General features: G+C 30.1%; 2 protein-coding genes across 5 annotated transcripts; both read right to left on the bottom strand.

The window, feature by feature from the left end:
* Positions 1–573: 573 nt before the first annotated feature.
* On the bottom strand, positions 574–6831 carry LOC105136140 (cingulin-like protein 1). Of its 4 annotated transcripts, XM_011041360.1 has the most exons (11): positions 6276–6831; positions 5217–5327; positions 4616–4714; positions 4341–4427; positions 3754–3862; positions 3204–3596; positions 2791–3173; positions 2397–2561; positions 2007–2249; positions 1346–1555; positions 574–1053 (listed from the first exon to the last, which is right to left on the bottom strand). In XM_011041360.1, exons 1-11 carry the CDS (start codon positions 6369–6371, stop codon positions 841–843), a joined length of 2109 nt encoding a protein of 702 aa, XP_011039662.1. In that variant the 5' UTR covers positions 6372–6831; the 3' UTR covers positions 574–840. The 4 variants fall into 4 exon arrangements, with proteins under 4 accessions (XP_011039662.1, XP_011039661.1, XP_011039664.1 ...); XM_011041359.1 differs by having other exon boundaries at positions 2791–3596; XM_011041362.1 differs by lacking the exon at positions 6276–6831 and having other exon boundaries at positions 2791–3596; positions 4616–4706; positions 5217–5303.
* Positions 6832–15182: 8351 nt separating this feature from the next.
* Positions 15183–15951, bottom strand: LOC105136139 (14 kDa proline-rich protein DC2.15-like). The gene has a single exon (XM_011041358.1). It carries the CDS (start codon positions 15854–15856, stop codon positions 15485–15487), a length of 372 nt encoding a protein of 123 aa, XP_011039660.1. The 5' UTR covers positions 15857–15951; the 3' UTR covers positions 15183–15484.
* Between the last annotated feature and the right edge of the window lie 680 nt (positions 15952–16631).

The following is a 16631-nucleotide window of genomic DNA, read 5'->3' as shown; positions in this document are numbered from 1 at the left end:
TTGGTTCGGTTCTTGCTATTGTACCCTGCTAAAGTGATGGTTGACGGAGTTTATGACCGCGAGGTAATGTTTGTTTGATCATCTCAGGATAAAAAAAATATACATACGCATTGAGAATGAAAAACATGTTTTTCGAAAAGAGAAGAAAAGGAAGACATTGAGAATAAAAACGTGTTATGTCAATTATACTTTCAAAACAAGAATCACATGAGACATGTTCCTGTGTCTTCACCGTTCAATCTTTTCTGTCCCGCGATGGTAACTGAGCTGGCACCATCTTCTTATACCGTGACGGTAATCAAATGCTAGGTTTTGACCCATTTGACCCAGCCTATGATACAGGCTTCGGTCACCATTTTTGGTGGAAATCTTGACCTTCCTAGCCTGCCAGATCCGTGTTGAAACCCTAACCCACGTGCTCTAGAATCTGGAGTGAAATTGGAGCGAAATTCACTTCAATCATGAGAAATGAGAAATTACAGCTTGGACCAAATTTTTTGCATCGAAAGCACAGCTTATTTATCTACATAATGGGTGTGCATACAGAGATTCTCATACGAGGGAAAGTTTGAACAGTAATAAAACAGGCATGTAATCTCTTTATTTGGCTCCTTGAATAATATTAACTCTCATTATTCCAGCAAAATATAAAAGATACAACACTGGAAAAGGAAATTTGAGTCCACTGTTTGTGAAACCACAAAATTACACGAATTTAAATGCTGATTTTGCGAGATGAAACTGTTCAAAACAGATTATCCATTACCTGTAATGCTAGTATGGTCTCGAAAGAAGCCTTTTACTAAAAAAAAAATTGTTAACAGTGTTCGACTATACCTTTTATCTTTCTACATCAAGATTATTGCTTGAAGGAGCCTCGTCATTACTACTCCTACAAATGCTGCCCATTTTAAGAGCATGACGCATAATAGAGTTCACCTGTTTCCTCAACTTAGCATTATCAGTGAAGATATTTGCCAGCATCTCCCTCACTTCATCATCTGTTGCTCTTGTATCCTTGTTAGGAGCATCATCTTCAAATAATAGTTGTGCCTAATCAATAATTTGGGGGAAAACGTTGAAGGTAAGTCATAGAAAAGGAATCAATGAAACCTACTTTTAAATTTATATTCAAAATGCGCTCACAAATAGTTAATAAAGCTTTGATAGTCTTAGTAGAGGTGATCAAGTCTAGGAATCATTTTAACTAATGACAAGAACCTAAAGCCAACGGTCCTAAGCAGGGTAGATTCTGTATAGCCAATGTATATGTGTGCGTGTGTATATATCTATGTACTTGGTAGATATGTTTAGCAATGAGATATAGACGGGAAATAAAAAGTACCTCTGCTAGTAGATGGCTGATTTGATCATCAGATGTGGTCAGCAAATCTAAAGCATCTCCCAGAGAAGAGTTCACAATAAAATTATCTTCACTGGACAAATTGCCGTTGCATTCTTGCAGCTGGTCATACAGGATCCTGCAATCATGTAGCAGTTTCTTCCGAGTAATTTTCTCACGCTCCTTCATTTCTCTTTCCTCGTAAAGAAGTTTCTGAAAAAACAAAGCATAGCATAGAATCAGTGAATATATATCACAGCTAGCAGTTGGGTTCAAATGCAAAATATCAATTCTGAGTCTAAATATTTTTTTAAAAAATGATAAAATTTCAGGAATGCAACTGCAAGGAATAGACATAACAGCAAGATTAACAATAAAAAAAATATAACAGCAAGACTTTTGGGATGACTGATGGTGCAGTAAAACATATCTATGTACTGAACAAAAGCAAGATATACTTCCAAAATCAATTAGTTAATATTTTAATTCAATAAAAAATAGTGTTTGAAATTTGACTTGGGACATGATAACTAGCAGAAGCAAGCGATGTGTTTGAAATTTGACTTGGGACCTACCTAGTTGAGTGAGTTGTTATTATATGATGTAGCTTCCCATAAGAAGAAAATTTGTTTAAAAAACTTGATATATAGAAATGATATACTACCTCAACTTCAGATTTTTCCTTCAGTGATTGACTAAGCTCTTGCTTCAATGTTTTCTGGGAACTTTTGAGGGATTTAAATTCTTTAGCAAGAAATTTAAAATCTGCTTTTGATTTCGCTTCAAGCTCCTCGTATCGCTTGGACAATTCCTCCAGTTGCTTTCTAGTAGCATCCAACTCCTCAAGTGCTATGTCTTTTTCATGGTCAGTAGGTGCCATTTGAAATTCTGTACTCCGCTGCTCACCCTGTAATGGTTACATGAATCATAATTTGAATTTAAGGCAATGAAAGGACCATCTTTCCATTGACGTGGGGACTTTCCAAAAGAAAGTAAGGAAATAAAAGAAAACAAAAAAGGAACTTCAAAACCAGAATGATGGCTAATACGTAACCTCTTTCGACTTCAATTTCAATTCCATTTCCAATGATTTCCGTCTCAATTCCTCCATATCCCACTGCATTTGGGTAAGCCTTTCCCTCTCAATTAAAATAGCTTGCTGCATGGTTTCTTTATTTTTCTGTTTTGCAGTTTCAAATTCCACTTCCAGATCCTTGACCTGAAGAGACCCAGTCAGCGAGTAATATAAAGAATAACAGAGTCTGGTGCAGGAGTGAAACATCTAAAGACATGTCAAAAGTTGGATCTTGGAGAGTTTAATAGCTATTATACTCTTGCATACCCTAAAACTGTCATGCAGAATTAAGCAAGAAGTCCAAATTGCATCCGTTCAAACATGCAATGAAAAGATGGCATCTGGAAAGCTTATTCAATTAACACTGACATACCTTTGTTGTCAGGTAATCTTTTACAGCTATTTCCTGATTCAATCTTGATACGAGGTCTTCCATGTCTGTTTTCGCTGTGACTAGCCTCCGCTGCATCGTTAACAGAACCCTGTTCATTTTATGACGCTGATCCAAAGGAAGTACTATGTGTGCATCACCTGAAAACTGCAGTTCTGTATTACCAAGAATTTCTGTAGAACTCGAAATCTCAGCAACTCCTGAAAGGTCAAGATATCCATCACCAGATGAATTTGGTATCCCAGAGTTTGATATTTCACTTCCTCGTAGAGAACTTCCATCACTTTCAACGCTATCACAAGATAACTTTCTAACATGACCAAATACCTTACCAGGCTCTGGTTCAGAGAAAAGTTCCATCCCATTTCCAGTAAGAAATGAAGCTTTAGATGCATTTCCATTATAACCATCTTTCCCTATAACATTGTTCATATGTCCACCATGTGGTGTATGCCTAGGAAAACCTTCTAGTTGCTCTAGAATGGTCTGTCCCATAAAAAGTCCCTCATCAATGCTCGTCATACCATACTTCACAAGTTTTCCTATTGGACCGGTCAAATCTTCATCCAGTGCTAGATCCCCCAAGCCAATTCCAAAATTGCCATCTCTTGCTAGCTTTGGTGTTCCAAGATCAGACGTCTCATAAACAGTATCACTGCCATAATCTGATGCAATTGATGAACTGGTAGCAAGAGAAGAGCTTAAATTTGGAGGTATCTGAAGTGAGGAGGTTGAACCATCATCGGTAGGACTTGCTTCTGATGACTGCTGATTTCCATCTTGGAATGCTGAAAAAATTGGTAGGAAATGTTAAGCAAGATTCAATTCTTAAGGGGAAAAAACCCTCAAAGAGTTGAGACTCAAGTAGATTATACACTTTCACCATAACTACAAAAGAAGTTAAGATGTTTTAAGGTAAATTTCATGCACAACAATGACACATACAAGACCTCGCAGCAGCTTCTAATTCAAAATAGGATGCCACTGCCACACTTCTTGATAAATCAATGTCAGACAGCAGTTTTGTCATCCATTGCTCCAAAGAGTACCTTCTCTGCAACAAAAATAAGTCTTCTAAGAATATTAGTCAGTTACAAGTGAACAAAATAAAGTTCTCATTAAACGCTTATTTTGTAAGCTGGATTTTGGTATAGTTGCAATATAGTGAAAACTTTAGCTTACAAAATAAGTGTTTACTATGCAAGAATGGCAAATATATAAAATTATATACCTTTTGATTTCTACAATGTCAAAATCAGCAACTTAAACACAAAATTCTTCCAAACAATTTTGTTAAGATTTTATCAGCTTAGATTTCTACACAACAGTTATGGCAATTTGCTCTGTAGAATGAAGTGGCATTAACAATAAGCAAAATTCAAGAGCAATTATTGCACAAAAAAAATGGCATTCAAAACATAATCTTCTTGTGTTTCACAAATAATAGGAAAACAGATACAAGAAAATGCCACCTGCACCACTAAAGAAAGAAAACAAAAGATGCAGTAACAAAGTCCAATCATTTTCTGTACCTCTTCCAGGAGTGCCCTGCTTTTCAAACGTAGAAGTCCCTTGGGTGGAGCTGGTGGGATATTTTTCCTGGGAAATGCCTTCTTAAGCTGTAAAAGATAGCAAATAATATAAGAGCATTGTTCACAGTTTTATACAGTTACAGGTACTCACTCAAGGCAAGGGACAAGACTTAGTTCCCATAAAGAATGCCTGATGCATTAAGTAATTCAAGTACACTGAATTAACAAAGTAAAATTATTAATGTAATAAAATGCAATAAAAATTTTGTACTTACATCGGTAAATAACTTCATAAAATCATTAAATCTTTTCAACACTCCACGGATGGTTGTAGCCCCTTCTGGTGATTGTACACCCACCTGAACCCTGTAAAACTGTCCCTTAAGAATGTTAGCATAAGATGTTTGAAACTGGCACATAGACATTACCATATACACAGAAGTGTGCGCAAAACATGCAGATACACATATCCAAACTCAAATGAGCATTTCGCAAAGGAATTAATCAAAAATAATGTTTACATATTATGCACTTCCTAAAAAAAGAAAATTTGGATATATGAAGTTAATGAGGGTAATTTTGACCAGAAGAATATAACACACTGATATAGCAAGAACATAAAGTAATTCTTGCACTGATGGAATGAATTATGCAAATAGAAAAACAAGGAATGCCATTAACTTCTTTCACTACAATAGCATAATTTGGAAGCTTCAACTAGTTTTTCCCTAAAGTAAGGTAAACCATGGAACCAATTGTCCATATTGTTAGGAACATCCTAAAAATAAATAACCAATCTAAAGTATTTTACAACAAATCCATTACTGGATCTGAATAATATTTACATTACAAAATAAAGTAATGCAATTTGAGTACCACTACAGGATCTGAATCTCTTGATTTTGGGAGCACGACCCAGGATGGTATGGTGACACAGTAACTCCATCCCGTTCTAGGATCATGGGGCCATACGGTTTCTCGCCCACTCTGCAAAAGAACATTTTTTATCCTTCCATGTATTGAAAATTTTTATTGCAAGCGGAAATAGAATTATAGCTACTAAATTGCATTGTTATAGCAAATGACAGGGCAATTATGAAAGAAAACCTGAGAAAAAATGAAATGAATATACCAGAGTCAAGAAAGTGAAAAACCAAAAACTACATAAGAGACGCAAATATAGTTACCCCTCTCTCCGTAAAGAACATTTCTTTAAATATTTCATATTTCTCATCAGGTATTTAAGCATAATTTGTGGTTAATAAAAACCATTTCCATTTACAATCTCTAGACTGGTTGACACATGCATGCTGTACTACTGGCCGAAGCATGAGTCTTGATTCCAACAATGAAAAGGCCAGCAAAATTAAACGAATAAATTGCCAGAAATCATATTTGCTTTAATAGATGCATCAAGTTCTTTCAAATGCCATACTAAATCTACGGAGCTATCCATGTTTCTAAATACACTAAATACGCGTGATCAAAATATAACACACATGCCAAATTAAATCAACTAATTAATCATGCACTGAATTAAATGCACGGAGATCTTTCAATAATGATTCCAAATGCGCAGAGTTCTTCCAATCACGATACAATTAATGAGATGATTCTGCATGATGTCACATAGAATGCCAGTCCATTTCGCATAAATTAACTTCCATACGATTTATCATCATTTTCCATGTGCAAAAGACAGATAAATTAATTCTAATTGCAGCTTAATTACCCCCCTAATCAAACTCGGTGTTGACAAGATCAATCGATCAAATCGCAATTCAGCGATAACTTACCAGTCCATCCTGAGCTAATACTTAATTAAAAAAATAACATAAAATTCATGCAAGTCCACTAAAAGAGAAATTATTAAACTCAAATGAAAACGAATTATCTAATTGAACATGCAGAAATTGAAGTCGTTGACAATTTTACCCATTTTCGAGGCGGAGGACTCCAATCCATCCCTAACGGCAACGGCGAAGTCCCGTCGTGCCTGTGCTTCGGTGGACTCCGCTGCCTCTGCATCATTTTCTCTCTCGAGAATTCCCCCCCCCCCTCTAAAAACTAGGGATTAGCGGAAATGGACTATGATCTTTCTGATTCCATCAACAAATCACGCAATAAAAACTTCAATTTACAGTGTTCAAAAAGTATCTTTCTCTCCGGTTGAGATCGGAGAAACACGAACCGGAGAGATCGCCAGAAGGTGATCGTACAATTTTATTTCATGAATCGGATTTTTTTTCTGGAAATAAACGACGACGATGGAGCGAAATAATTGAGGGGCAAGGTAAACGTGACTATAATGAGCAGAGAGTGTGGTGTAGCACTGTAGCGTGTGAAATACACACCTCCTGCCTGCTTCGATTCTTCTTTTGTTTGTTGTGTCTCTTTTATCTTTTCTCTTCTCTGGAGAAGGAAAAGGGAAAGACACAGAGTCGTCAGTATCGAGTTCACTAAATTGTACGGTGCTATGTTGTCTCAATTAGATTCTTCGTGTCTCTTTTTCAGCACATTAAAATATTTAAAAACTTTTTTTAAAAAAAGAAAAACACTAATTTGAAGTTAAAAAATAGAAAAACAGCAGATTAGTTATAACGGCAAACAGATATTTGTTTTCGTGTTCACATCGTAAATCTTTTACAAAATATTTTTTATTTTAAATTAATTTTTTTAATTGTTTTAGTATGTTAATATCAAAATTAAATTTTTAAAAATAAAAAAATATTATAATATATTTTTAAATAAAAAATATTTTAAAAAATAATTATGATTATAATATAAAACACTACATGACAGCGTCAATAACACTATATATAAAAATGAGTTAAAAAAATTAATTTTTTAAGTTAATATAAAAATAAAAATAATAACAATAAAGGAAAAACATAATTTAAAAAAATAATAAAATAATATATTTTTAGTTTATTGTGTGTTTTAACTCTAATATGATATTAAAATATTTTAAAAAATAATTATGATTATAATATCAAACACTAGATGACAGCCAATAACAATATAGATAAAAATGAGTTAAAAAAATTAATTGTTTAACTGAGTATAAAAATAAAAATAATAACAATAAAAATGAGTTAAAAAAATTAATTTTTTAACTTAGTATAAAAATAAAAATAATAACAATAAAGGAAAAACATAATTTAAAAACATAATAAATTGTGTGTTTTAACTCTAATATGATATTCTGGATGTCAAGATCCTGAAGTGCAATAGTTTATCATTCCTTAATTTTAAATCACGACATGCCATTAATTTTTTTTTAATTAATAACTTTGTAGCTATTGAGGTTTTAAAATATAATAATTATTTAATATTATGTTTTTTAATTATAAAATTTTCGTGTGTTTATATTATTTCACTAATTTTTTTAAAAAATTGTTTGTGCTATTAGCCCAAAATCTATGAGAATATCGTATCATTTCAACTAAAAATATGTAAAAATAATAATAATTAAGAAGTATTTTTTTAATTCATTATTTTCTCTCTTTTCCTGTATTATCTCTTTCTATATTGTAGATGCCCCATACTTGCAGTGTGAATATTATAAACTTTCTCATTGATTCAGGCATTAAAAAGCCTTGTTAGATCCCTGGATCGAACATCTTTATTAAAATCTCTTTTTTTAGTATGATGGAATTTATCAATTCATCCAATTTCATCATGCATGTTGATATCTTATTCAAAATCAATCTTAATCCGAGTTTTCAAATCAATTATTAAGTTTAACAAATTTTCAATTGAAAAAAAAAAAACTCTACCAGTTTAACAATTTTTCAATTGAAAAAAAAAAAACTCTACCCTTTCCATTTTATTTTATTTTATTGGACGGGGCTAATATATATATATATATAAACATACACATGAGAATATAAACATCAATCTCTTTTAAATTTCAATTGCATTGCTGAATGTTTAATATTGTCATAATTAATCATCATAGTTGCATTTCAAAGAACACAAGACCGGATGTTTGGTAATGTTGAGCCAAAGGATGAATATAACCTCCATAAATTACTACTTGATATATAAATTAACATTACTACTTGATATATAAATTAACAATGTTGATTAAATAATATATTTATTTGATCACAAATTTAAATAATATATCGATGAATTAATAAATTTTCGTGCTGGAAGTATAGTTAATTTCACTTGCATTATATGTATTGAGAGATCACAAGAGTTAATCATGGAAAGAGATCTTTTCAAGGTTACCCTAAGTAGTTAATTAAATATTTTTCGGCGCATTAAACATTCATATGGTTTTAACAAATCACAAGATGGTTTAATTCCGAGTCCCCTTTTAATTTCAGTCTTGCATCAATGATCCAGCATATATAGAATATTGCTGATAAAAAAACGACAAACAACAAGCTTTGGGGGGATTCGTAACTATTTTTTATAGGTTTAATGGTATATTTGTTTCCCTTAAACTATTGAGTTTGTGGTAAATTGAGGATTATACTATTAATTTGATCAATATTTTTCTTGAATTATCATGTTCTAGAAAAATATTATCTCACCATTTGATTTTGCTATTGGTATGACCAAAAATCCCCCTTTAAATTTGTCATATTTTGGTATTTTTAAATTAATATTTTCATAAATGCGAATGAAAATATTCAATCAACTTTGAATTGAAATTGGGAAGTATTTTTTTATATTCTATAAAATAAAAATTCAATAAATTAGAAAAATAAAAAAATAAGCTTGATTTTTTTTAAAATAATATTTTGAAAATCTTGCTATGACTAAGAAGATAAATTTTATATGATTTTTCTAAAACCCCCAACAAGATTTCAGATCATTATAAATTATATTTTTTAATTCTTTATATTTAATGTTCAAGAAACATTAAAAAAAATGCTTCTAGACCTAAAAAATTTTAAATTTCTTTTTAATAGTAGATTGAATTTTTACTAGTATATATATGATATAAGTTTCGACTCAAGATATCAAAAATTGAATTTTTAAACGAGTTTTGGTCAATAATAACATTCAAATCAAACGAAGGAATAATTAATATCTACACAAATCATGATAATTCAATATAAAATTGACCAAATTGATAACACATGCCCAAATATGCCAAAACCCTAACACACACACACACACACATGTTAGGTTTATATTAAACATAACTTCACATGCATCCTTTATGTGATCATAAGCAAATCTGCTCTTCTGAAGAAATTCCAAACGTCTAAGATAAAATCATATACGCAGGCATGTGTTCATGCTGCATATATGCTGGAACTTGTTGCATGCGAAGATGATGAATGCCATGGACAATGAATTTGCTTCATAGGAAAAGCTGCTTTCTGCATTTATAAACATGAGTCAAATCTATTGATTAATTAAGCGTGGAAAAGGTGATGAGCTCTTAATTTGCTTTCTGCATATCTATTGATCTTCAGTTGCAGCATGCTTTCTGACATGTGAATGTAGCAGGAGACTGGTCAGTTAATTGTGATCTATTTAGAAATTCTTTTGATAAAAACAAATGGATCGTTGGAGATCCAGGGTTATATTTTTTTTATTATATTTTTATCTTATTAAATCTACGTTACTGCATTTGATTTAAGATTTTCAAACCTCAATTTCAAAAAAAATAAAAATAAAGTAGATGGTCTGACTTAAAATTTTTAGAGTTTCAAACCTCAATTTCAAAAAAAAATAAAATAAAGTAGATGGTCTGACTTAAAATCAGTCATATCTTCGTGGATACTTGGCCTAATAGAATATCACTGTATTTTTTTCAAGAAAATTAGAAAAATAAAATATAAAAAATGAAATTCGTGTTCAAATATCATATTTTTATTGTTATTTTTTAAAAAATGTTTCTCCATTTCTCCATGACAGAACTTGAAGTCAAAAAATATATCCATTAAAAATAAAAAGGAAAACGCTCTTCTCCTTCCTTTTCCAGCTAAATAAATTGGATTCTCATGGATGAGCAAACAAGTTAAAGTCCAAAATGTGTAAGTCAAGCAAAACATGTATATTAATCAAGAAGGATCCATAATCTAGATTGAAGATGTTGTTTTTCTATTGTATATATAAACTCTTGCGAGCGCAAGTCTAATTCGAATGTAAAGATGCCCACATGCATCTGCAGTACTAGTTCATTTACCATTAATTCAACAAAAATCTAGCTAGCGAAATGCATGCACCCCATGAATTATGATTTGCTGGATGCAATCTGTCTTCTCTTTCGTGATCTGCAACTTATAGAGAGGAAACTAGAAAGGAAAGAAAGGAATTGTAAATGAATAATTTGATTAAAGGAGCTTGTCTGTCAAAGCTATGTACTGTAACCAACCTCTCAGCATCAGAAGAAACTCTGCAGGTGAGAAAGGAGAGAGATGGAGAGATATATGGGCAAAGAGCCTGCATTAAGATAATAAGAAAGCCATCAAAGAGAAGGGATCAATATTCCATCCAGTGGAATTCAGAGAATTTTGTTGTAAATATATTTTGGAGAGCCGTTCCTGCCAGCCATCGTATATATAGACAACTAGATCCTCTAAATAATTTTTCAGGGCTTTCTTGAACTGTTTTTGTGACAATTCTTCTCCATGGAAACCGTCTTCCAGTCTTGTAAAAAGCCATTGATAATATATACAGTTCAAGAAAGCCGTGGAAAATCACCAAGAGACCCATATCCACAAGCCGTGCTCGCCTTGAGATATACATGTGTACATAAATATATAGGACAGCAAGTACCTGGTCTTCATTTTAACCAAAATGATATATATATATATATATATATATATATATATATATAAATATAGCAGCGTGGCTAAGTCTAGCTAGCTAGTAGGGAAAAGGGTGGGAGTGAAAATGATTTTTAACTCTTGGTAATTAAATATCTTGTTTAACCTTATTTAGATAAAAAAATTTATGACGAACATAAAATTTATGAGATATCTTCTTTTATATATATATATATATAGGACAGCAAGTACCTGGTCTTCATTTTAACTGAAATGATATATATATATAAATTTGGTTAATTATAGTGCAGTTAAATATGTATAATAAAACCTAAGCAAGAGAAAGAAAAAAACAATTACGCACATAATAGTTACATAAATTTGCTACGTAAAATTTAAGAAGCAAAGATTAACCATAAAACTATTAATTATTTTCTTTCTCAAATTTCTAAATAGCTTATAAATAAGATTTTTGAATTGAATAATTAATTTATTCTAATAATTTTATTTATTTTCTCTTATTACGATTGTTGATAATTTATATGTAATACTTAGTAGGTTATGGTTACTTGTGACTAATACTTGTAAAAAAAAAATTTGTGAGAGTAAAAACTTTTTGATATTTAAATAAATATTTTTTGAAAAAAAATATAATAATATTCTTACTCTAAAATAGAGAACGAAAATTATAAAATTTTATTTTGAAGATCTTATTATCTATTTATAGTACATTAATTATTTTTTTTATGTAGATGAAGGACTTACATATAATTTTACTTTTATAATATTTTAAATTATATTATGAGTTATATTCCACTTATTTGTTAAGAAATAATTCCTCAATAATTTTATATAATTTTTTTTAAAATTACTATTATTAGATCCAATAATTTCTATGAGTCTGGTTAATGTCAAACCCAACACATCCAGTGCTTAGTATATTATTAAGTCTCGTTATAATTGACTTTGTTAATTATTTATATGAATAATAAAATTAATTTTTTTAAATTAAATTGTTTTTTATTTTTTTATTTTATTCTTAAATTTTTTTAATAATTATTTAAATTAGCTTTGGGACAACTCAATTCAATTGAATCATATCATGACAGCACATTGTACTGTACACAATATAGAGTTTTAAAGTAGACTTTTCATAGCACGATGAAAAAAATTACTCTCCAATTCTTCGAACCACGGGGCTCCTCCAGGTGTTGCCTTTTCCCATGATAAATGTTCCGACATTTATGATTTGAATATCAATTTCAGGTTTTAAATCGTTGTCACGAGCTACTGTTTATTCTCCTTTTTCATCTAGATTTTTCTCCTTATGAATAATACTTGGTATCTCTATGTAGATTGTGGGTGTTTAATAGTCTTGTAACTTCAATCAACAAGGCTGGTAGCTGGCGGCCCGTTGTCGTTCATCTGGACGCCTCAAATGCCTCTGTATATGCCTGAGATGTAATCGTTCAAAATTTAAAATAACATAGAGTTTTCTTTATCATTCAGATCATTGAAAATGTTGTCTACTGTCTTAAAATCCATCTTACAGTATTCTCGATCATCTTTATAAAATAATTTTTGGTACTGTGATAGGGTTAAAATATTTTTTATTTTAAAATATATTGAAATAATATCTTATTATTTTTTAAAATTTATTTTTAATATCATCACATTAAAGCTATCTAAAAATATAAAAATAATTTAAAATAAAAAATATCTTGAATTTTTTTAAAAATATTTTTAAAATTAAAAAGAAAAACAAGATATAAACTGTGGAGTAACTGTTTTGGCTCGGAATACAAAATTAGTACATGAAGTAGGTTGGACTACCATGGTAATAAATCTTCTGCCTCGTTTTGCACGCTAATCATGCTTCCTGTCAGAAGGATTTTATTTTTAATATTATCATATTAAAGCTATTTAAAAATATAAAAATAATTTAAAATAAAAATATTTTGAATTTCTTTTAAAATATTTTTAAAATTAAAAAGAAAAACAAGATTTAAACTGTGGAGTAACTGTTTTGGCTCGGAATACAAAATTAGTACATAAAGTTGGTTGAACTACCATGGTCATAAATCTTCTGCCTCGTTATGCACGCTAATCATGGCTTCCTGTCAAAAGGATTTTAAAGTTCTATGTACGGTGCTGGTATATATTATAGTAATTATTTTTTATTTAAAAATATATTAAAATAATATTTTTTATTTTTAAAAAGTAATTTTTAATATTATATCAAACAAAATTTAAAATATAAAAATTAATTTTACATATTTTTTTCCAGCCACCACAACGCCAAAAAAAAACAAAAAAAAAAAAAAAAGCAATCTAAACTAGTGTTCGGTATTTAGGGACGATTGGCGTGGCCATGTAACTATTGTTTTGTCAATTGTTTTATTTATTTTTTGTTGTAAATTATATATATATTTGAATTATTTTTATATTTTAATATTAAAAATAATTTTTAAAAATAAAAATATATATTATTTTAATATATTTCAAAATAAAAAATAATTTAAAAACAAACCTTTATTACTATATTAAACACCTATTCAGATAATAATTGTTTTTTAAATTATTTTTTGTTTAGAAATATATTAAAATAATATTTTTTATTAATATTAATTTAAAAAAAAATTATTTTTACAAAAAAACATGATATCACAGTAAAAGTAAAAACAAGAAGGATTTGAATATATTTTTTATGTTAAAAAAAACTTTATATACAACCTGTAGCGAAAATGTGGATGGATAAGATATCAACTTATTTATATTTTCATGTTTATAAAATAAAATAAAATAAAAAAGATGGTGTAATTTTTCTGACTGATTCATGCGAGCTAGAAACAACGGTTATTGTTCATGTGCTGGAGTCCCACTGGAACATCTGAGATGTTATTTTAAAAGAGATAAATTGTATAGTATAAATATGTTTTTTTTTATTATGTATATTTCAATGTAAAAAGTTATTTGAAAAGTTAAAAGTGAAAGAAATAAATACTTTATATATTTTTTTAATGAGTTTGATATTATTTTTTTACATAATTATATTTAATTGGTTTATTTTTTTTATGATCGTACTTTATTTGTTTTGATTTTTTTTTAAAATATAGAAATAATATCTAAAAAAAAAATTGACGTTTTATTTATCACTTCCTTTTAAGCATGCAAGACATGCATGTAAGAGTAAAAATAAAATATTTTTATTATTTTTAGCTTTTCAATTTTCACAGTACCCCTTGAAGTTGCTCTTCAAGTTCAGCAGTGAATCATCTAAAAATATGATATATATTTTGAGAATGGTTTTAAAAGTGTTTAGAAATGTAATAATAATATTTTTAATATATATTTTTTTGTTAAAAAGTATATTATAATATATTTTTTATTTTTTAAATATTATTTTTGATATCATTATATCAAAATAATTTAAAAATATTAAAGAAACATTAATTTTTAAAAAAATTAATTTTTTTTTTCAAAATTACTTTTAAAAGGTCAGAAATAAACAGCCCTGACATGTGTATCTGCACCAAAGGTTTTTTGTCATGCCAAAGGTGTTTTTCATGCTTAGATTATAACAATTAAACCTGGCCTGGGTTATATAACTTGGTTAACTAGATAGATCAAAATAACGTGGTTTTAATTAATAATTTTATTTTTTTTAATACCAGGACGCCATGTATTGCCTTCGTAGGCAGCACTAGCCTCCAGGTCCAGGGGTATTTCTCCATTTAGATCTCAAAGCCGTACTGCAAAAAGTGAATTATTTGTTTTTACCATTTAAATTTGTTCTGCCAGTGATTTACTTTTTCATCAATGAGAATCTCTAATTCCATGTAATAAAGATTTTATATTAGTAATATAGATTTCTGCCTAACTATTATTAGATAGCTTCTTCTGCTGCTGCGGTTTGGAAAAAAAAGACATTTTTTTTAAGTTATAAATTTAATGTATCTCTAAATCCAAATCTTTTACACAAAATTTTGAGTTCTTGAACTCCATAAATACTTTTCATAATCAAATAGATTTTAAAATTATGGTTAGAGTAAAAGCATCGCCTCCTCTATGAAAATAAAAATAAAAAGGAGGAGGAGTCGTCTAGTTAAAGCACATCCAAACCCAACTGGCTAATTAATTCAAGATAATACAGAAGAAATTGATGGAGTTACGACCAACATGAGAAAAGTACACGAGTCCTAGGCAAACGGGCTTGCCAAGTTTTTTGAACAAATCACAGATAATGTAGCCCTGCCCTTCCTCTAAGACGTTTTTGGAATGGACGAGAAACCCTTTAGATCTTAAACCCAGCTAGAAGATCATACATCAAGCAACATGCCGCTCTTACAAGCTGCTGCCCAAAACAGAAACAATAATACGGGCCAGTGCCAGAATCATCCTTCATCAGCATTGGAAACCAGGAGGGATGGATTTGCCACATGCACTAACAATTGCACTGAGCGCGACGGGCACGTTCAAGTTGGTTCCAAGCACATTAGCTTTAATGGCAGTGCAAAGACACAAGGCAACTTCCATGTCAGCCAAGCCCTCAAGCAAACTGCAGCACTTGCTGCGAGGTGGAGTTCCAGCAACAACATTAACAGGTCCAAGGAGGTCAGCACAGACCCCTAGCTTCAACGTGTCTTTAGGACAAGTTGGTGCTGTTGGGGGGGAAGGCTTTGGCTTGGGGTGGCAAGGATCGCAAGCACTGGAAAATGTTGAGAGAAAAAGAAGGGAGAAGATCAAAATGGTGGCAATGAATTTCTTGGAAGCCATAGCTATAGATAGAGTACTAGCTAGTACTGCTACTGAATATCAAGTGCTTAGTGGGATTCTGGGGGAGAATTGCCTCTTTTAAAGGATAATTGTGAGGTGGGAATTGTGAGATAGATATTTGTGGAAGAGAGCAGAAAGGGCTGATAATGTACCTGCCATTTTTTTGTATGCATATGGAAAAGAAGCTGTATGCTTCTGCTCTGGTCCTCAGATATTAGCTTGTAACTAGCCCTGTTCTGGGTCAAATCTTGAAATGCCTATGCAGAGGTCTGTGCCCTGGATGCTGATGTTTGTCATTCCGTGATAATAGTAATGAAGAGTGGTAATTATCATTTTTTAAAATATTTTTTATTTAAAAATATATTAAAATAATATTTTTTATTTTAAAAAAATTATTTTTTATATTAACTCATCAAAATATTATAAAAACACAAAAAAATACCAATTTAAAATAAAAAATATATTTTAAAACATAAAAATAAACAAATTTTTATAAAAATATATATGGAAGAGTTATTTTGAGCTCTTTCCAGTCTCAAGGACCTCCTAGGTATTTTCAGTTTTTATGGTAATTTGCACATGCTTGGCTAAAAAATCCAGAGCATAAGAGAGTTGTTGTGAAATTCTTTCTCGATTGATCACTAAGATCATATTAGAGGTGTTTTTTAAAGTTTTTTTTATTAAAAAATATATTAAAATAATGTTTTTTATTATTAATGTCAATATATTAAAACAATAAAAAAATATTAATTTAATTTTTATAATATTTAAAAAA

The sequence above is a fragment of the Populus euphratica genome, unplaced genomic scaffold, assembly GCF_000495115.2.
Source record: "Populus euphratica unplaced genomic scaffold, PopEup_1.0 scaffold51.1, whole genome shotgun sequence".
NCBI classification, from domain to species: domain Eukaryota; kingdom Viridiplantae; phylum Streptophyta; class Magnoliopsida; order Malpighiales; family Salicaceae; genus Populus; species Populus euphratica.
Note: the sequence above shows the minus strand (reverse complement) of the source record. Positions and strands in the feature narration are given on the sequence as shown.